This window comes from Podarcis cretensis (genome assembly GCF_951804945.1).
Source record: "Podarcis cretensis genome assembly, chromosome: 1".
Lineage (NCBI taxonomy): Eukaryota > Metazoa > Chordata > Lepidosauria > Squamata > Lacertidae > Podarcis > Podarcis cretensis.
In genome coordinates this window covers 43,134,802-43,157,007 of record NC_137170.1, presented here as the reverse complement: position 1 = coordinate 43,157,007, position 22,206 = coordinate 43,134,802, and the positions used below count along the sequence as shown (strand labels likewise).

General features: G+C 43.0%; 2 protein-coding genes across 3 annotated transcripts in view; one reads left to right on the top strand and one right to left on the bottom strand.

The window, feature by feature from the left end:
• Positions 1-14,139, bottom strand: part of EIF2AK4 (eukaryotic translation initiation factor 2 alpha kinase 4) — a 41,507-nt gene extending 27,368 nt beyond the window's left edge. The window contains exons 1-9 of the mRNA XM_079989170.1: positions 13,875-14,139; positions 10,507-10,622; positions 9,803-9,905; positions 6,904-7,077; positions 6,201-6,281; positions 5,299-5,447; positions 4,122-4,237; positions 2,255-2,412; positions 682-1,217 (exon numbers count right to left, since the gene is read on the bottom strand). Of these exons, the coding sequence (XP_079845296.1) occupies positions 682-1,217; positions 2,255-2,412; positions 4,122-4,237; positions 5,299-5,447; positions 6,201-6,281; positions 6,904-7,077; positions 9,803-9,905; positions 10,507-10,622; positions 13,875-14,036 (1,595 nt within the window). The 5' untranslated portion in view covers positions 14,037-14,139. The remainder of the gene's footprint in view (positions 1-681; positions 1,218-2,254; positions 2,413-4,121; positions 4,238-5,298; positions 5,448-6,200; positions 6,282-6,903; positions 7,078-9,802; positions 9,906-10,506; positions 10,623-13,874) is intronic.
• GPR176 (G protein-coupled receptor 176) overlaps positions 13,278-22,206 on the top strand; it is a 33,218-nt gene continuing 24,289 nt past the window's right edge. The window contains exon 1 of one of the 2 annotated variants that reach the window (XM_079989279.1): positions 13,278-13,510. Coding sequence is in view for 1 of the 2 variants with exons in the window: in XM_079989278.1 (XP_079845404.1) it covers positions 16,907-17,126 (220 nt within the window). In the remaining variant the exon portion in view is untranslated. Of the gene's footprint in view, positions 13,511-16,226; positions 17,127-22,206 lie in introns of those variants that run through there. The other variant, XM_079989278.1, reaches the window with a different exon arrangement.

Here is a 22,206-nt window from a genome sequence, read left to right as displayed (position 1 = left end):
TACAGTAGTACCTTGGAAGTCGAATGGAATCCGTTCCAGAAGTCCATTCGACTGCCAAAACCAAAGTGTGGCTTCTGATTGGCTGCAGGAAGCTCCTGCAGCCAATCGGAAGCCCTGGAAGCCCCATTGGACGTTCAGCTTCCAAAAATAGTTCGCAAACAGGAACAGTCACTTCCTGGTTTGTGGCGTTCGGGAGCCAAAACGTTCAGGAACTAAGCTGTTTGACTTCTAAGGCATGACTGTACCATGAATGCTCAGCCCAATTTATGCTGAATTATAAGCATTCTTGTTAAATGTAAAGGCAAAGGCAAAGGGACCCCTGACCATTAGGTCCAGTCGTGGCCAACTCTGGGGTTGCGGCGCTCATCTCGCTTTGTTGGCCGAGGGAGCCGGCATACAGCTTCGGGGTCATGTGGCCAGCATGACTAAGCCACTTAGTACATAAACGCCGTTTACCTTCCCGCCGGAGCGGTACCTATTTATCTACTTGCACTTTGAAACTGCTTTCAAACTGCTAGGTTGACAGGAGCAGGGACTCTCTGTGGTTTAGGACATGCCGATCAGAAGGTCAGCAGTTTGAATCCCCGTGACGGGGTGAGCTCCCGTTGCTCGGTCCCTGCTCCTGTATATGCTTTTATCTGATGGCAAAGCGTAAAAAATAATAATTAGATAGGCGCATACTTTTTCAGAAAGTCTTGAAAGTCAGCAGGCAAATCATTTGGAATTGTGACTGGATATTCCGCAGTAATTTGTCCCTGGCTGAGGGAAAGCAGCATCAACCCTAACCGCCAAACATCTCCTTTCTTCCCTGGCTTGTTCGGCAAGGCATCCTCACTAAATCGAACTTTGGGTTGTTCAAAAACATCCTCCTTGCAGATATCCGCCAAGCGTTTGGAAATACTGTAGTCTGTCAGTTTGATATTTCCTTCACTATCCACCAGAATGCTGGACGCGCTCAGAACCTTGTGCACCACTGAATTGCTGTGTAGGTAGTCAAGAGCAGACAAAACTTGGTTTGTGTAATGACGCAGCTGATCCATAGGAAGGGGGATCTCTTTGTCCAAGTACATAGAAAGGCTGGCTCCACCAATGTGTTCCACCAAAATGTCTACCACGATTGAGTCACTGTGCTCTTTAAAGGCCATCGATAGGTAACGGACTATGTTGGGGTGGTTTAACTTCATCAAAGAACTGAACTCCGATTCTGCTCCCTGTATCTGTTCAAAAGAAACACATCCAGTGACTCACATTTGTCTCACCTCTCATTTACCCTGATGCCCAATGGTGGACAAAATCCTGTCCCAGATGCACTTTTCACTGCAGAATTTACACAGAAGTAGTCTACAATGAAGTCCATCTAGGGCACTGATATCTGCATAGGAATAAGCCACACCCCAAATTCCAGCCACTTACCATTTATGGTTTTCTGCTTGTACACAAAAAGCACATGGGGCAAAAATAAAAGTTAAAAATCCCAAATGATTTTGCATTTGGGGGTATTTTTATTTTGGTGTAAGCCATTTTAGCAGGCTAGGGAAAGTAGTTTTACAGTAAAAACTGACCCAGAGCAGCAGTTTTAAGTACCCATATACAAAGGTCTTTTTTCTGAATCCACAACCACAACCTGGGACAAAAAAAAAAAAAAAAATCCAAAGAAGTTTATTGATTTTGGCCACTGGGGTGCTTTTTTGTTCTACCCAATGGCAAGTATTCAGATTAATAATAATAATAAGAAGCAGCAGCAGCCTTGTGGAGTTTTACAAACAAAAACTGATCCCAGGAAGTAGATTTACATGCCCTTCTGCAGGCACCACACACACATGGATTTGTTTGGGGGTCATTTTACTGCCCAGAGATATGTTGAAATTTGGCTTGGAGTAGTAAAATGTCCCCAAAAGTCTTTGTGTGTGCTTTTTAGTTTGAATCATGAAGGAGATTTTCATACATGGCTGCACCTCTTACAGGTAAAGTGATCCAATACAAAAAGCCAAAATATACACCTGCATCCCTCCAGGTTTTAAAAGCCCTTAGCAAAAAAACTCTCTGGACTCCCTAGACATTCCTCTCGTGTTTTATTATGATTCTTTCCAGAAACAATTGATGCAGGCTTCTACGTAAGTGCTCAAGAAGCCGAACAATACAACATCCTTTTCAATGAGGCCTTTTCAACTTCTCAATGATCCACTACTATTTCAGTGTTAAGAAGTGCCCACACGAGCACAAGGCTGAACAACACACACAAATGGGCGATTACCTGCTTTTTGCATTTTTCAACCTTTTCCTGTTCTTGACTTGTGAGAAATTTCCCCATTTTCTTTTGCCACTGAAGTACCCACTCGTGGACCAGGACGAAGTTGCCAGTGTACAACTCCAAACCATTGTAGACTGATTTACCAAGCTGCTCATCCTTGTCTGCACAGAGAAATACAAAAGGCTTGTGTGTGGATGCTTCAGCTTTTGAAGCAGATGCTTACAGATTAATAAAGATCATTATAATGAGCTACTCCTGTAAACCTCTATGTTGGCCAATACATCCTTTCAACATTCCTTCAAACAGTTAAAAAGGAGGTTTGTTCAACGTTTGTATGTCTTTCAACAATTCTACCAAACTGGTAGAATTTGGATGCTGCATTTGGGGCAAAGGTTCCTAAAAATCTTGGAGTGAAAAATCTTAAATCTTCACTGTCAAAAAAGGAAAAGAAGGCCACCCACGCAAGGCAGAGAGCTGCCACTAGGCTTCGCTGGCTATTACTGCCAATGTTTCTAATTGCAAGAGGGACAAGCCACTATTCAGTTTAAAATGCGGTTTGTCTCTTCAGCAGCAGCAAAGCACTGGCTACATATATAGCTCTTTCTCCTGCATTCATTCCTTTCCTTGGATCCTAAGCACATTTATTCCCCATGTGAGCAAGTGTGCTAGAGAAGTGATCTTTAACGTAAGTATAAGTTTCTTAAATTGAATAAAAAAATTCCTTCCAGTAGCACCTTAAAGACCAACTAAGTTAGTTCTAGGTATGAGCTTTCGTGTGCATGCACACTTCTTCAGATACACTGAAACAGAAGTCACCAGACCCTTCTAAATAGTGGGAAGGTGGGGAGGGGTATTACTCAGAAGGGTGGTGGGAATGGGTGATTGGCAGATAGCTGTGATGAGCCTGTTGACGACTCTTAACGACTGCAATAGGTCTTACAGGAAAAAGCAAGGGGTGAGAAGGTGAAAAATGGCTTTGTCATGTATAATGAGATAAGAATCCAATGTCTTTGTTAAGACCAGGTCTCTCCATGGTTTTAAGTTTGGTAATAAGTTGCAATTCAGCAGCTTCTCTTTCCAGTCTATTTCTGAAATTCCTTTCTTAAATTGTACCTTAGTACAGTCAAACCTTGGCTCCCGAACACCTCCGTTTTGGAACATTTTGGCTCCTGAACGCTGAAAACCTGGAAGTAAATGCTTCAGTTTTCGAACATTATTCAGAAGCCGAATGTCCAAAGTGGCTTCCGCTTGAGTGCAGGAAGCTCCTGCAACCAATCAGAAGCCACGCCTCGGTTGCCGAACATTTCAGAAGCCAAATGGGCTTCCGGAATGGGTTACGTTCAACAACCGAGGTTTGACTGTATTTGTTTCACTGCCTATCATAGCAACTCACTAGAGTCAAAATTACCGTATTTTTCGCTCTATAAGACTCACTTTTTCCCTCCTAAAAAGTAAGGGGAAATGTGTGTGCGTCTTATGGAGTGAATGCAGGCTGCACAGCTATCCCAGAAGCCAGAACAGCAAGAGTGATTGCTGCTTTCACTGCGCAGCGATCCCTCTTGCTGTTCTGGCTTCTGAGATTCAGTATATTTTTTTTCTTGTTTTCCTCATCCAAAAACTAGGTGCGTCTTATAGAGCGAAAAATACGGTACTTCAAAAGTAAAGCAAATGTGTGTTCTTATTAATTAAATTTTCAAAAAAATCAACTAAAACCATTTAACTCTAATATTAACAGGCTGTTTCACATAGTTGAACAGCTTCGACTCCGTACTGCCAGTGAACGAACCAAATACAGCTTTCATTGCTCCCTCATTTCTATATAGAAAAAATGCACCAAAGGTTCTCAATGCATGGCAGTTCTTCCATTTACCTATGCACTTTCCTTTGTGTACCCTGAGTAGACCAATACTACTGGCATTGAAATTCAGAATTTCAGGAGTTCCCGGAGATTCTTCATTACTGCATGCCGAATGCTGACGCTCTCTCCTACAAAGCAATCAAACACAATTATTTTTGAGGTGCTCATATATGCTCAAGAAAAGCAATTTAATTCAGCGGCCCCAAGTACTACTACAAGTGAACAGTCTTAACAGCAAGTTCAGGCTTTTTCAATTGTTGCTATTTAAAATGTTCAGAAAAGCCACAGCAACACATAGCAAAGGCCTGTGGTTAGAGTGCCAGTCACTGCGACTCCAATTTTATATTCCGCCAGGCAGGGCACGAATCCTGCAAACCTCTTTGCTAAACCTGCACTCCTAAGATCTCCATCTTAAAAGGAAAACCTTATTTTAAAAATTACAGCATGGTAATTGATGTGCTTGATGTGCTGTGTCCATTTGTATTCATCTGTCACCATACAGCCATTTGCATGGTCGATAGATGACACTGTGGACTATGGTGTGATGAGAGACACGGCAGGAAGATGCCCAGAAGCAGTGGCCAACTGGTTTGATAGGCCACCACAACCTACCATGAAAAGTGGCAGAAGGAACGGCACAGAAATGAGGTAGGTGCCCAGACGTGGCAGCCAGTTAGCCTAGTAATCCACCACTGCCTATTAGAATTAACAGTCAGCCTGGATACGAAAAGGAGCAGCAGCAGCAGCAGATCTCCAGGCTGGCCACCTCTCTGGGCCTCTTCCCCACGCTAATCCTCCTGCCAGACCGGCTGCAGCAGTGGCATGAGGTGGGGTGGGAATGGGGTTAGTGGGTTGGGAATGGGGAGGGTTTGACAAGGTGGAAAGGGGGGGGGGGCTGGCAAGCAAAGCAAGCAGGGACATGGCCCCTAGTACTCCACAGAAACATACCCAATAAAAGTTCAAATGCACTCGCTCTATTTGTAAAGCAAATAATGACTTTACATCCCCTATGTATAGTTGTAAGATTGTTAGTGCTATGCATAAGTACAGTATGCCTGCCTACAAACCAATCTGCACAACCAGAGGCTGATAACTTTGTATGTGTGCTTGTACATTGTGTAATGGGGTGCAAGTGCACACATTTTCACTGAAACACTCCCATTCCATTCAGAAGGACAGCTATACATACTTGGAACGCCCTGTGGAATTTGCACGGTATTTATTGTTCCCTCCATGTTCTGTAACACCTCCGTTTAAACTGGACGTTACTTTGTTCCCTGTGATATCTCTACCGACAGATATTTCCTGGTTTGTCAAAGCAGCACTTTCCAAACGCTCCTGGAAACACAGAAACACAGGGGATAGCTTGATTGCACCCCAATCCTTTAAATACTTAAACATGCAAAGCCCCTGTGAACCTCCACTTTGGGTTTTCTGGAGAAGAGGTTGGTCAGCATCTCCTTAAAGATTCAGTGTTGTTTATTCTGCAGTATTACTTGCAACGTCATGATCAATAATGTGCATTTCCAGGTTCACAGTGATGTGCGCATGCACGGTCATGCGTTCTTTGAATGCACAAGGAGTGTGATGCCTGTATATTTTGTATACCGTTTTGAGACATACATGGAAGGTGATAAATAAACAACAACAGCAGCAACACCAGAGGGAATAACAGAAGTAACACTACTGTGTAACATCCAAGGGTGAAAGCAACCCATGCTAGAAGCATTTGGGGACTTTAAGCAATGGATAGATGGATACAGAATCCACACCGCACAAAATCTACTTGACTAAATAGTATATATTAAGCCATAGATGGCAACCCAATAGGGACTACAAACAGCATTGCTTCTCTGCCTCAACCCTGATACACACTATGCCTCTCTCACATGGGGATAGGGAATAATTATGTCTTCATAACTTTGAAATCTCACTGTCCACCTGCTTCTGGTATGGAGAAATCTTTATTTCTGTGTTTGCAGGCTCCAAAATGAGATTGTAGACATAGAAGTTTCAAAGCAATTCAAAGCAAAAGCATGATACAACCACTTCTAGTAACTTAGCATTACAAAAGGAGAACGTTGAAAATACCTGTTTTGCTATTTCTTTCCTTTTTCTTTCTTCTCTCTTTTCTTCTTCCCTTCTCTGAATCTCATCAAGAATTTCACGTTGCTGAAATAAACATTACTGCAATGAAATTTTCTGTAATCTTGCTTCTGTAAGAGTTTATTGAGAAAACTTATCTGCTGAAGCAGACACCCTTAAACAGTATAAATATTGCTCTGCCAAGAGAGAATGCAAGGAAAAACTTGTCACCAAACTTAGTTTCAAGTCTACGTGTTAAAAGACAGGCTACTACAGAAATAGTGCAAATAATAGTACTGGGTCAAAATCTCTGAAGTTCAAAAGGTCACCTAAAGTTTAACTTCCTTACATCAGCAAAGAGGAATGCAGATGACCACATGGGCTTGATCTGCAGGCACAATGGACCATGACTTATTTTGAAAACAAACAGGGCCCACTACCATCTCTCTCTCCCATTTTCAAATCTTGGTGGATTCAAAAACAGCATGAAGGTAAAACAGCATGAGGTAAAAGGGTTGCTGTTCTGGAAACACAACAAAAGCATTTTTTTTTAAAAAAAGGGACTCACTAAACGAGATGTGCAATCTTCATCCCACTGTTTTCAGATACAAAAACGATTTTAATAGTTCACAACCAGAGATTCCAGCTGATTGAGTGCTCATATGAAACGGGTGGGGCAGGACAGAAATCTTAAATTTCATGCTCTCACCATCTGCTCTTCTTTCCTCCTAAGGTCTTGGATTCTCCGCTCTTCTTCCAGAGCGAGCCTTTCTTGTTCTTTTTGCTGATTCTTTAGCATTTCTTCATGGAAAGATTTTAAAGGTGGTTTATTGTATTCACTGAGAAACGATTGTACGTAATCTGCTAATTCAAATATCATCACCTGGAAAGGAAAAGCAAATGCAAAATCTGATTTTAGCAAACTGTTCGCAGCGTGTTCTAATCCTATTTGCAATTATGTGGGAGCAAGTACCAGTGGAGCTCAATGCCAGCGCCAGTAAATCTCTGCCAAACATAGCAAAATAAAAGCCAATGCACAACCACTCATATTTCTTTGCATGTATTTTAGTTCTGAAAATCCAAACTGCTTGTGCTGAATGCATTACTTGCCACTAAAAACAGCCATGCATGAAACCAATTTAGTATTATATTTATATGTGCCTAAATGATGCTGGTAAAAAAGCAGCAGCAGCACTTCTCAGCAGTGTATTTTAGAGCATAGTTATGGGGGGGAAAGCCACATCTATTTTTTCCTCCCTTTTTAATCTGATCATCAATCGGTATTTGACATTCATGTTAATCATTAGATAATGTATGTGGAACATTATTAATGATATTCTGTCAGAATGGTGACAATTAAAGATGACATTATAAACACTAATCTTATCAGCGAAGAGAAGAATTCCCAATCACACTAATTGAATTCTTTAAAATTATGCAGTCTACCTCGTGAATAAGATCTGAGCATGAATTCATCTTCATCTAAGTATAGAATTAAAAGTATTCTGAATAGATAATCAGGATTTTCCACGTACCAGGTGATTATCAACATTCTTTTCTGTAAATGATAATATGCTCTAAATTGCAACTGTTGTAGGAATTAAAATATCATTATCCTTCTCAAGGCCAAATTTGTATTTGTAACTGTGGGAAATTGCATTTGGTCACAACCACACCACTCAAAGGACCATGGTAACTAGTGTCACTCTCACAGAACTACAATTCCCAGCCTCCTTAACAAACTACAGTTCCCAGGATTCTTTGGGGAAAGCCATGTGCTTTAAATGTATGATATGGATATGACTCTAGTTCTGACTGGCTGAAAACATTCGGATGGACTAGGGCGGTTAGCAAGGCTTCTGCTTAGTTCTGAAAAGTAGCATTCAGCTGGTACAATGCTCATTTCCCCTAGCAATAAAATTGGATTTTCTAATTTATCAAAATAGATACAATCCAGATGGCTGCTAACAGGAAAGGCTTCCTCCGACATGCTAGCTGTAGCAATATTAAAGCAGTTGCTTGCAAAACAGATCTGTTCCTATTTGTGCTAATCTTTTGATTTTTATATTGCGTAGTAAAAAAGTAGGATGGAAATGCTATGTGCAGTAGCAAAATAAAAAATAAAAAATACAATTTATTTTATACAATTTATATTTATACTATACATTTATATCCTATTTTTCCATTAACACGTCATAATACTATAATATAACAAGCCCCACCAACCTACAAAGCATCCAATTGAGAGCAATATAAAAGTTAAAATGCCAACCACTACAAACAGGTCCTGTGGGAAAGATAGTGCAACAGTATTATTGTCACAGCCAGAAAAGGCTCTGCTTCACGTCCCTCAACATTCTCAAGCTTAACTTTACAAACAGTGGAGAACTAACCACGTCTACTTTCACACTGAGATTAAGTTCCACTGTTCTTGGCTAACCATCTAAAGACAAACTCCACATACCGTATTTTTCGCCCTATAGGGTGCACCAGCCCATAGGGCGCACTTATTTTTTTGGGAGGGGGGGAAATAAAGGGGGGAAAATTATTTCCCCCCTGAGCCCCAAAGAGCAAAGAAGCCATGACAGCGAGTGGGATGAATCCCGCTAGCTGTCCTGGCTTCATTTTTAGCTTCGGGGCTGGGGGTCCGGGAGCAAAGGCGAGGTTGTGCTCAACCTCGCCATCGCTCCTGGAACTTGCAGGGCTGGGGGCGGGAGAAGCCTGAGCTTCCCCCGACCCCAGCCCCCAGAACGGGTCCAGGAGTGATGGCGAGGTTGCGCGACCTCACCATCGCTCCCGGAGCTTCCCCCGACCCCAGCCCCCAGAACAGGCTGTTGCCTGCAAGCCTTGTGAGCCCGGTGGGAACTCCCGCCAGGCTCGCAAGGCTTGCGGACATCTGCACGAAGCACGGGGCGCGCTCCGGAGAGCGCCCCGTGCTTCGGGCTGCAGGCAGCTGCCCGCAAGCCTTGCGAGCCTGGCGGGAGTTCCTGCCGGGCTCCCAAGGCTTGCGGATAGCTTCCTGAAGCCTGGAGAGCAAGAGGGGTCGGTGCGCACCGACGCCTCTCACTCTCCAGGCGAAAGCCTGCATTCGCCCCATAGGACGCACGCACATTTCCCCTTCATTTTTGGAGGGGAAAAAGAGCGTCCTATAGGGCGAAAAATACGGTAATGGGTTTGATTTCTTTTAAATTAAGTCATGGGATCAACCTAACCTCATTCAATACAGATATATCCCCTGACTCTAAACCAGTTATTATGAATATGCTATTGTGTGATTTATGAACTGAAATAACTCAATTCATGGCGTGCCTGGGAATGACGTCATTCACGTTTGCTTCTAACAGACATTTCTGTCAACTTTCAATAGGGTCACTTTCTATTAATCATGACCATCTGAAATGACATGTCAAATGAGCTTTATTGTGCTAGGCCAAGTCTTTATATGGCCTCCCCCACACCTAGCTAGGCACAAACCCTGCAATGCGGTGGGTACCATCAAAATGGTTAGAAGAACACAGTACCAAACATAATAGCACTAAAGGTACACACACAAAATTTGCTATAGTGACAATGTCGCTCAATATCAAGGGCAAAATCAACACGCTCACCTCTCCGCAACGTTCTTTTGCCAATTCCTCTAGTCTGGATTTTAACAAGTTAATGTTTTCATTTGACAACCCCTTTGCATTCTGTAGCTCAATTTCTGGAACTCTAGAGGAGGGGAAAGAGTAACCAAGACAAGACTTGAGATTTGCTTGGGCAGTTATATGCTAGCATTCATGGTACATCATCCAAATAAGCTGTACTTTGAAAGTGTATAGTTTTTATTCACCCTGTTTTTATAAGCAGCTGGCTCACAAGTAATCTTGTCAAATTACAAAAACTGACCAGCATTCTATGGTAAAGACACACAACACACATCTTCGAACAAGACTAATATGAATTCCATCATGTTTGTAACCTGTGCATGCTAAATTTCTAAATATGCACGGCAGCAAGCATGGCAGGAAACAACTCAGAGAGGACACAGGATGGGATTTTAGAAGGAATTGACTGTGAATCCTAATAAAAGATAAACTATTCCGTTTGATGTTGTAATATCAATTATCAGCCTCTTTTGATTTGGGAGTTGGCAGTATGAAGCACTACTTCAGTTATTCCACACACTCAGAAACATGTTTTGAATAAATTTACAGAAATGCAACTCACACAGACATCTTATTTCAGTATGCCTGATTAAATGACAAAAACTGGGCAGGTGCATTATTATTCTTACTTAGGGAAGTATAGAATAGATTTGCTAATTACTTACGTATCAGGGTAAGTTTGGGGACACTGGACCCACAAGTCAACTTTGGCATAGACTTCACGGTCACCAGTCAAGCCCTGAGGGCGCAAAACTAGTTTGATTTCTGGAGGCTGCTGTACCTGAAACAATTTTAAAAGATATAAGAAGAATTAACTACATTAGAGGAAAGCAGCTGGCAGCCTGGGAGCTCACTGAAGCCTTCAGGGGCTTTGTGTCTCACTCCCAGCAGAGATACTGTCTTGTTAAGCAACCTCCACGGCTTTCTTCAACACAAGCAGAGAGATAAACTGTGCATGACAGACAGATATGCCTGAAAACCAACCACAGGAGGCTGAAATTAGGAAAAGGCAGTGGATCAGGCTGTTCAACTATTTTCCTACCAGCATTTGTCCATCTAATTGCCCTTCGTGTGTAGTTTGACCCAGAGACATAGGTAGAGCTTTAACTCCTTCTTCCCCAGTGTGAACAACAATAGAGAATTTGACAAATAAAAAATATGTAACAAAGGAAATGGCTCTGCTAATGCCTCCACTCCAAAAAGGATGGAGTTAAAGAGATCTTTTATCCAAGATGGACGGGTCAGAAAGCAGTGCCTGTGTTGTTAGCTCTTCAGCCTTTGTTCAATGCAAATTATGGCCAGTTAAAAATTAGCTGCCAACCACAGATATATGTAGGAAACCCAGAAGTAATTGAGCACGTCCATTTTCAAACGAGTCTCGGTTTTCAAACGGCTTCCGCTGCGCGTTTTTCAATTTTCTCAATGGAAACTGCAGACGGCCCTTTGCGCCTCGGTTTTCGAACGTTTCGGAAGCCAAATGGTCTTCCGGAACAGGTTACGTTAAAAAACTGAGGTACCACTGTACTCACGATATTATGTGGTCACATTATAGAAGAGCAAGGGAGTCCTTGACCTTATTATTGACTTGTATAGGATTGTGTTTACTGCTGTCGCTCCCCAGTCTTGCATTCTCTCTGTCCACTACTGCATCAGCTCAGATATAATATTTTTAGTCACAGCGCAACTGGCTTCCTTACCAACAAACCACCCTGTACTCATACAAGAGTCATTTCAGCAGAAAAAGAGTTTGGGACACTTCATAATCCAAATGTTTATGCCATAATAAATTTTAAGGTGCTACAAGACTCTTTGATAGTTTCTGCTACAAGAGATTGACACAGCTATCGCTCTGGAAATTCTATAATCTGAGTATCTTAACTGATTTGTGGACTGGGCCAGGTACTACAGGTACAGATATACTCAAAGTCAAATGCCAAAGAAAGCAGCAAATTATGTTTAACTAGCAAAATGCCTGTGACTATAACAAGCAGGATATAGAAGCGTACAGAGGAAGAATGATCAATTCATCTCCCTCAGTACACCCCTGCAGAAACCCATAGTCAGTGAGAGATTCAGGCCACCCAGTGTTGGGGGGAAGGGTGTCTTCACTGCAACATTGCCCCTAATTACACCTCTCTATTTTTACTCTTAAATCGAAAAACACTGATATGCATGGAAGCAGAAACGAGACAACTGTGGTGCAGACTAAACCTTCTCCTCAGTATCCCTAGTCATCAAGATTTAATTCTGCTCCTATCTGAAAAGCTCTGAATTCTGTTTCCTGGTGACATTAAACTGCAACAAACCCTGTAAAAATGTTTTAAAATAGACAACCACTGTTTTCAAACAAGACTCCCAAAGTTTAACTTCAATTTGGGAGAACTTCGGGGGGAAACTATGCTATTTGTGGGACGGAATATGGTTTCCTGACATACACATGTAATAGTAGTTTAATAACTTGGGCGTTTGCATTCAAGGAAAAGCATGAGCAGATTATGTTAAAAAACACGTGTTTCAAGTGTCACACACGAATGTCATGGGGTTGGGAACATAGTCTTTGGGGAAATCAGCATGAATAATAACCCTTCTAATTATGCCTAACATAACAGCACACAAGAGAAATTATTAGTGTTCACTTTAATACATACAAGATGCTTCACAGTTTAACAGGGGCACTTGGGAGGAGCAGAAAATGACAATTCCCTTGGATACTTATTATATAACTGCTCACTTGGGGAGAAAGCAAATGATGGCTAATAATAACCATATGTTGGGGTATCTCAGGCTGTGCACACTAGACATGTTTGCTTAACATTATTAGTGTGGAGACACCAACAATGATAACCCTAGGCTGCATTCACAAGGCAGTTCCCCCCTGCCCCAGAGTAGTTACTCAAGGTTGAATTTCAGGAACAGGCAGGTTCCAAAACCTGTTTTTCTCTGCACAATTTGTGAGATGCAAATCTGGATACAGCCTACCAACCCTGAATGATTGCCAACCAGGATTTCAATTAATTTCCTGTGACAGTGACTATGCTTTCTAGATAACTGACATGTCTCCTAATGCACAAGAGCTGACCGATGCGACTACATTAAATTTGGTAAATCACAAATTGTGCAACTATGTGATAATCTGAGTTCTGTGAAGATTCTGAGAAAAACTCCAATACTGAACGGGTGGATACACTGACTATGTGATGTGGCCAGACATCTCCAAAGCATAATTAGTCAAAAACTGTCATCTTATGGAACATTGATAAGGCAAGACGAGACAATAAACTCTAGGCTTGCAGTATTAACATGCATTATTTGCTAAACTATTTAAGATTTAAGGCATAGCACTAATGGTCCAGAAGTTGTGACTGACTTTTGTTAGCCAGCTGAAATTTGCAGCTGCAAGTAATATAAAGAACAGGCCTCTAACAAAGCAAGAAAACAACTGGGAAAGGGCTTGCTGGCAGATCACATGTTTTGCATGCAAGAGGTCCCAGGTTCAATTCCCAGGTATCCCCAGGTGGGAAAGATGGAGAGCTTTTGGCAACCAGCATAGACGACACTGAGCTAGAGGGGACCAAGGATCTAACTTGACATAAGCCAACTTCCTCTGTTCCTAACCGTAAGCCTTCCATGATGACGCACACTTTGTATTTACACTGCAATCATTAAAAGGTAAGGACGTGTCGCCTCCAACACAACTGTTATGACCCGTTACCAATAAAATGAGTGATGCACAGTCAGAGGGAATTTCTGCCCTGCCCTTGGCATGCCTTCCGTAGCACGCTGCAGGCGCTGATTGCTTTTGCATTCCGAGGAAGACGAGTGTTAAGCCTCCCCGTGCATCGAAAAATGAAGGCAGCAGCAGGGCCTCGGGTCTTAAAATACGGAACGGATGCCGAGTGCACCACCTTAGGAAACGCTACGGGGCAGCAAGTTCTGTGAGGCTGGTCAGGCAAAGGCCCTGCCTCCCACCCCCTGCCCCGAGACGAAAAGCCGACCCTGCAGGAAACTGCCCAGCCGCGTCGTTGCCTTTTACCTTCCACGGCTTGCCGTGGCGCAAGTCCTGGAAGTCCCGCCCGTAGATAGATTCCAGCACTTGCAGCTCGTTCTCCTGGCGAAGCTGGTAGCTCTCGGGCTGCTCCGGGGACGCCTCGGCAGCCTCCCCCCGCGGCTGCCACAGGCCCCTCACCTGGGCCATGTCCGCTCGGGGAGGGGTGGGGGGGTGGAAAGCAAACCCCCCCCCAGGGAGGCCGGCTGCACTTCGCCGAGCCAGGCCGCAGCCGCCGCGGTGGGCGGAACCGCGCGGCCTGCTATCCCCGCCCTGCTTTGCAGGCCCCACCAAACACCGCGGCTGTCCGTTGCGGCAGCGCGAGAGGAAGCCCGGGGAAGGCGCTGCTGGGCCGAGGCCCGGAGTTACCACGCCGGCCCCACCTCCTGTTGCAGTTTGCAAAACGAAACTAAGAGCTTCCTTCATAGCCCTTCTTCAGGTCTCTGCTCTGCACAGCCCAGTAACAAGCATGCAAATACTGTAAAGAAACCGTCGCCTTCATAGATCGCCTTTCTCCAAGCTGGTGCCCTCCAGATGTTTGTTGGACTACTACACTGCCATCCTCCCTAACTACTGGCCCTTGTTCATTAGGGCAGTGGTAGTCCAATATTTGGAAGGCAGCAGGTTGGAGAAGACAGCTCTTGATTGATTCGAGGGAAGGGTTGGGGACCCATCATCCCAGGAACCCACCCCCTCACTTCTGGATAGCATACGGGTTCATTGTCATTTAGTACACATTTCTAACGACAAAATATTTCCCTTTATTAAATTAACATTTTAATGCAATAGCCATTGCAGATCTTTCAACCACTAAGCATGTCCTAACTGAAGTGGGAAAATAAATGATGGCATTATATGGCAGCTACTGAAATTTCTTTTGATTTTAAAAAAGTCCCATAGAAAACTAAATTAAAGTTGCCTGGCTTAAATTATTTTCTAAGACTTAAGATATTTCATTTTTCCTAGTGTAAATATTTCTAGATTATACTATTATTGCTCTATATACAGTATTCCCATACAAATGTTATGGATGCACCATAGTTTCACATTATTTCAGAGAGCTACCATTTTAATTCCTTCATATTAGATTTGCCCCACTTTGTGACAATTAGCAAAGGTCAGTGTACATTTTGCATGACTTAGCTGTGGACATTCTTGGATGGTGCTGATCATCTTGGTTCATTTAAATTTGGCTTCTTGACCATCTTTGGGACAGAAACTGGTAGTCATCCTCCTGAATGATCTAGGCCAGGAGTAACAGAGGAATGCACCTCTACTGATTCTCTGGGACCTCCTCATTAAGCATGGTTTCCTTCTCAGCTGCCTGTTTGAGATGTGAATGGAGCCATTGTTCTTCAGTTCTGACATATCACTTTTGCAAACCAGATGGTTGCTTGGGAACTTATAGCACGATGATGAAATCCTGATAGCTTAGAATATATCTAATGGAGTTTTAAGAATGAAATACCCATCAGCGCTTGAACCCTAGAGTAGGGACAAAGATACAGCAAAAAGCAGTTCACATTTTAAACTAGGAGAGAAACAGCAGCAATCGATAATTTTCTAGTTAGAGTTAGCTGGATTCTAGGGTGCAGTTGGAGAAGGGGTGCTGCACAAGGTATCTGGGTATCTGCTATGTTATAGGGGTTCTTGTTTGCTTCCACTATGTTATGCAGGCATATCTGGAAACCAAACAAACCTTCCAAGACATATTAAGTATCCAGTGCTCTCATCCAAAGGAAAACCTCAGGGCTATCCCTAGCACCTCTATTCACTCGGAGAACAATATACTGTTGGAAAAGTCTGAGAGTTTTCTAGTTGTAGTTGGAGGTTATTGCCTACATGCTGCTAGTAGTCAACTGCAAAAATAAAACTGTGGAGGTCAATATGCACATTAGACATCGTATGACCTATTTTGCAAGTGCAATATTTAAAAGGTTTTTGGTGAACGTGTTTTGCAAGGGGGGGCTAGTCCAGAAAGTGTGCAGTATTCTAAGACACCTGTATTGTATTTAAACACACAAACCCCTCCTTTTGAAAAAAGCAACTAAATGTAACGTTATGAATTACATATCCCTCCCTTTTCCCGTGCACTGTTATTTAAGGAACTTGCATAAACTTTCTGAATTCTGAAGACGATTCCCCCCCCCCCCGCCCTTGGGTTTTCCTCAGACATTGAACTGACAGCTCCCAAAAAGCAAGATGGCTGCCACACACACACACACAAACAAACCTGCCCCTCCCCTACCACAGCTGAGCGTCACATGACCCGCTCTCTCTTTCTGGCTCTCTCTATGAAAAACGGCAGCGAGGAGCCCGGGCGGCCGTGCTCCCAGCAAATGAGGCAGGCGAGAGTTGCTCGCTGCTCATTCTGCAGCCTGTCGAGCGGCGCAGGTAGGGAGCTCTGCCAATGCAAAAGGAGGCCGCGTTCACCCAAGCGCTATTCGTTCCGAAGTGAACTGTGGTATAATTCAAATGAGAAACAACATCCCCACATGGGAGTTTGGGGCTTGCTGAGCACGCAAACGGCCCCTGCCTGTGAGGATGCCTAAGGCAGAGAGATGCCGCTTCCCTGTGCAAAGATGTGAACGCGAAGCAAAACCGTGGCACTGGAAGGCGCAGCACCAACTGGGTTAGAGCTGGTGTTTCCCTTTTGGATGCAAGCGCGGTGCGATCCCCGGAGCAGGAGCATGGCGCGCATGTCGCTTGGGCTCATGTTTGTGACACGCTGAGGATGGACGGGGCAAAGGCAGATGGGGCAACCACGAAGCTACAAGCAGCTTCGCTTCTCCTCTTCCCCCATTGCGCCGTGAAGGCAGCCCCTTGCTAAGACACCGGGCATGAAAAGCGAGACGCGCTTCTTCCCCCGGTCCAGCAATCCAGCGGCGATCCAATGGAGCAGCCTGCCGGGCGGACAGAGGCGGCTCCTGCCGGCCGCCGCGTGCTTCCTTCGGTGAGGAGCGCCGGACCCGCGCGGGGGGCTTGCTAGGTAAGGCGGCCCACGAAAGAGACCCCTCGCCATGGGCTCCAACGCCAGCTGGGCTTCCGTCAACGCGAGCCAGCGCGGGCCCTACCACGCCGTCGCCAGCGCTTTGAACGCGTCCAGCGCGCAAATCGCGGGGATCAACAGAAGCGCCCACGGCAACGGGACTTCGCAAGGGGAGGCATATCGGGACGAGCAGACCTACCGACATTTTACCACCGCGGTGCAAGTTATCATCTTTATAGGCTCTCTGCTAGGTAAGCAAAAACCACAGAGGCAGGTGGTTGGTTTTTCCTGGCTGTGGTCTTCTTTTCTACCTTGGTGCACAGGGGGTGACGCCAGAACCAAAGCTAACCAAAACAGAATTACTGGGGCTTTTCCTTTAGCAAACCAGCAGGAAGGACAATTCTGCTTTGTTGCATTATCTCTTAAGATAAAAAAAAAAAGGGTGCTGCACTTTCAGCCGCCTTGAGTCCCCTCAGGGAAAAAGGCTGAGGTATAAGAAATATATAACAATAGTAATAAACTTTAGGCGTGTCACAAGTTGGTATTGATTGAATATGTGTCAGTTTTTCTTGACGTAAGCACATGTGTGTGGGTTTTTTTGAGAATATTTTTTTTAATTAAACCGAAGAAGAAATATGTTTGTGTGCTCTTGGTTCTTCAATACAAAGGAATACTTTATTGTGATAATGTTTGGGACAATTATATAAGTGCACCTTTACGTTAAACAAAATGCTCTACTTTGTGTTGTACAAAATAGCTTGTTGAACCTCAACCCTGTCCCTCCCCCTGTAAGGTTGTGCAAAAATGGGTTTGAATGTTTTCACTGAAATAAGAAACATAATTGGGTAAAACAATGGGTAAGGCCTACAGTTGCAGAATTCAACTTTTTAAGTTCACTCAAAGGCAGTGGGATTTAAGCAGGCTAACGTTGTGTAGAATTACAGCCTAAATCTTTGCAAGTCCAGTACTTTTTGGTACTTTTGGAGGGATGTAGGTTGAGGGATAATGGCTTCTCAAGACTACCCCTGTGGTTTCAACAGGAGAATCCCTGTTCAAAGTCAACCTGCTACACCAGTCTCATGTACTATAGCTCCACTAGAGAGAAATTTACGGGCAGCAGCAGACTGACTCTTGCGTTAAGATGATGTTCCCCAATGAACATATATGTGGCTCTGATTACCTCTTATGAGGTCAGGGGAAAGTGGGTGGCTGGAATTTCCTCCCGCCCCTAGCCCCCATGAGTGTTTATAATTGACTGTACTGATAATGTGTTTAGCAACATGTACGCTCTGCGGGAGCATCCTAGACACACCCTTAGGTACTGAGTGCCATTTCTCTCTCCATGCAGCGCCACCCTTCTGCATATTAAATATTAAATATGTGTGAGCCACTTGGGAACACCTATTTTGGTATATGGAGATCTCTTGCTGAATATTGACCTCCCTCCTCCCCATGAACATTTTAAAATCCTGTGGATATTGTAGATTAATTGAACTGGCTCCTGAAGAATGCCACAGTTTCTTCGTTTTTAGGTAATGTCTGGAGTAAACCATTGTATTTACTTTTTTATTTAAGGTGTAAGTTTATGCAAACATCCAGAACTTTTTTTTTTACTCTCTAATGCAGTTATTTGGAGTTTTCACAGATTTTCAAACCAAAATAAATATTGTGGATTGTGAATTTATTAAAAACTGTTTTACTGACTGGTACATTGGACCCTCTGGGTATGAACTTAATTCATTCTGGGGGTCCGTATGTACCCCCAAAAGTCCACACCTAGAGGCACCATGTCTGCGCATGCGTGTGGCGCGATAGAGCGTTTCTGCACATGTGCGCAGTGTGCAGAGTGTTTCGCATGTGTGTTCACAACTCAGAATTATACACTTCCAGTTTGCTGTGTTCGCAACCCAAAAGTTATGTTACCCGAAGGTAATGTAACCCGAGGGTCCACTGTACTGTATAAGTTGGATTCCTTAATATTGTTACATGCCACCCCAATCTCTGAGCATGATTCCAGGGGTACCAGGCATTCTTACCAGGGTTTGTGTTTCCTTTTGGACAATTGTAGAGATGGAAAAGCTTTAGAAAAGAGTAACCAAAATGATCTAGGGGTCAGAGCAACTCCGTTGTGAGGAAAGCTTATGGCATTTGCGATTTTTTTAGTTTAGAGAAAAGGTGCCATGATAGAAATTTAGGATGGCATGGAGAAAGTAGATTAAGAAAAGTTTTCTCTCTCTCTTTCATAATGCTAGAACTCGTGGACTTCCAATGAAGCTGAATTCTAGAAGATTCAAGACAGATAAAATAAAAGTACTTTTTCACGTAGCACATAGTTAAACTGGGGAACTTGCTGCCACAGGAGGCATTGATGGCTACCAATTTGGAGGGCTTAAAAAGAGAATTGGACAGATTCTTGGGGGATAAGGATATAAATGGCTACTAGCCATGATGGCTATGCTCTGCCTCCATGTTGGGAGGCAGTAATACTTCTGAACAACCATTGCTGGAAGCTATAGGAGAGGAGACTGTGTTTGTGGATTTCCCACAGGCATTTGGTTAACCACTGTGAGGATAAGATGCTAGACTAGATGGGCCATTGGCCTGATCTAGCAGGCTTTTCCTATGTCCCCCCCCCCGACAATATTTTTGGGGCCACATGCCAGTGCTAGCCAGGGCTAGAGGCAGTGAGTGGTGCAGTTAATGTAAATTTTACCTTTGTAGTTTGGATAGTTTTTACACATACTCGCAGAACCCTCTCTATTCTTGATCCAGGCAAGAAAGAGACATCATCAGAGTTTTTTACCATTATCTGTAAAAGGGCACATTGAGGTGGTGAATGATTGCAGGCTATGCTAAATATTCTGGTTGCTCTGAGACCATTGCAAGGCTCACATTGGTCAAGGGTCATATTGGTTTTCGAGCATAACGTCACACAAGAAGGTCGTGTGGCATCTTAAAAAGACAAACAAATTTGTTGTCCCGCAAGCTTCCTTCATCTGATGACGCAGGCTCTTGCCAACGAAAGGTCGCGCCACAATAAATTTGTAAGACATTCATGTGCCAAAAGGTAGTGCTGGTTTTGCTGCAAGAGACTGTTATGAACACTCATCTAGAATTTCTCATTTTAGTTGACTTATTATGTTGCTGTTTCATATAATCTCCATTCATTTTGCTAATTTTTTTTTTTATTCAAATGATTAACTAATTAATGTGGCCCTGAGTGCAATATGTGAGCGAGTGTTCTGGTTCTGTTTCCTTTTTCTTGAACTTCTGGTTCCCGTACCGAGAACAAGACCCGAGCATGCTTAAGACCAGCTATGTATTTTACCCTAATTTTCTCCCTTGCTTTGTTCAAGAGAGTCACATTGATACAGAATTCCACTCTGAACTCTCTGGCTTAATCTATACTGAATACTACATTAATAGAATCATAGAATTGTGGAGTTGGAATGTACCCCAAGGGCCTTCTAGTCAAACCCCCTTCATAGCCACATAATTCAGATTATAACATGATTTTTAACGAGCTTTGTCGCTAGCTTCCTCACTAACTAGTTAAGAACATAGGAATTGCCTAGATAAGATCAGGGACTGGCTGAGATAAAGATCCATTTCCATCACTCTCAAAGCGTCTTGCTGAAGAAAATCCTGAATAACAAAAAACTTCTTTTGATTCTCTAGATTAGAAGCATCTATTGTGAAAGACAATCTAAAGGAAGTGGGGGTTAAAGAAAGGAATTCTGCGATCTTTCCTGGCTTTCTGTTGCTATGGAAACACTTTCCTCATGTGCTTCACCAGAGATGTCTTGTCCAATATTCTATCGAAAGGCACTTCTGAATTGTATTCACTCATTAATGAAAGGATGGCCAAGAAAGAACCTCCTTTTGACAATAAAAATGTGCAGAATTTAATGCCATGTATATAAGAATTATGTGTCAGTGTCTAATGCAGTAATAACTATGTGCTTCTGGATTACGCATGGTAATCATTAACACCACTGTGGGGCAGTCATGGGATATGAGGATGCAGGAATATGATTAAATTTGCTGTCTTATAGAGGAAAAGAGAAGGAAGTAGGCATTTAGTCTGCGCTATGTACATTGCTGGAAGTCCAGGAATGGAGCTGGCCAAAATACAGAATTATCAAGAAAGAAGAACAGAGGCAAGATGGCTAGGAATGTAATTATTCTCCCTGATATATCAGGAAACAGCCATACAGATATATTGTTTGTTGACCTGTAGTAGTGTAGTAGTTGGAAACCTAAGCTATGAGCTGAGAAGGTCTGGGCCATTTCCAGCTTTTGAGTTCTCCAGCCACAGTTAATATAAAAATGACAACAAAACAAAACAAAAATCAACTAAGGTACCCAGAAAAACACATATTTTGAAATTCTTATTTACTTAAGAATTGCTTCTCTAGCTGAAGTCACATTTTGGTCAAATGCACATACAGTAAAAACAAATTGCAAAACTTATCTTTTTTTTTTTTTTTATAATAATTTTTATTAATTTTCCACACATAAAATAAAGAACAATGTAACACAATATAACTTCATACTCATCGGTTCATAGCCTTTTTTCTTTGACTTCCCCATACCTCCCCATCCCTGCATCCTTGTTTAATAATTCTTTAGCAACCCTTAAGTCCATTGTCTTAGTTGCTTTTCATAAATATTTCTTAAGTTTTTTTGTTTACTGCTGCAATTCTTTACTTCTTACCCCCTGACATCTTAACATTCCTCAATTTTACAATTATTTTTAAGATATATTTTGAAATTCTTCCAGTCCTCTTCCACTGTCTCTTTCCCCTGGTCCCGGATTCTGCCCGTCATCTCAGCCAGTCCCATAAAGTCAATCACCTTTGTTTGCCATTCTTCCAGAGTAGGTAGTTCTTGCGTCTTCCAATACTTTACCAGTAGAATTCTTGCTGCTGTAGTGGCATACATAAAGAAAGTCCTATCCTTCCTTAACACCACTTGGCCCACCATACCCAAGAGGAAAGCCTCTGGTTTCTTAGGAAAAGTCCACTTAAGGACCTTCTTAATTTCATTATAGATCATTTCCCAGAAAGCTTTAACCTTTGGGCAGGTCCACCAAAGGTGGTAGAAAGTGCCTTCAGTCTCATTACATTTCCAACACTTATTATTAGGCAAATGATAAATTTTTGCTAGCTTGACTGGGGTCATGTACCACCGGTAGATCATTTTCATAATATTTTCTTTTAAAGCATTACATGCAGTAAATTTGATACCGGTGGTCCATAACTGTTCCCAGTCAGCAAACATAATATCATGACCGATATCTTGTGCCCATTTAATCATAGCTGATTTCAC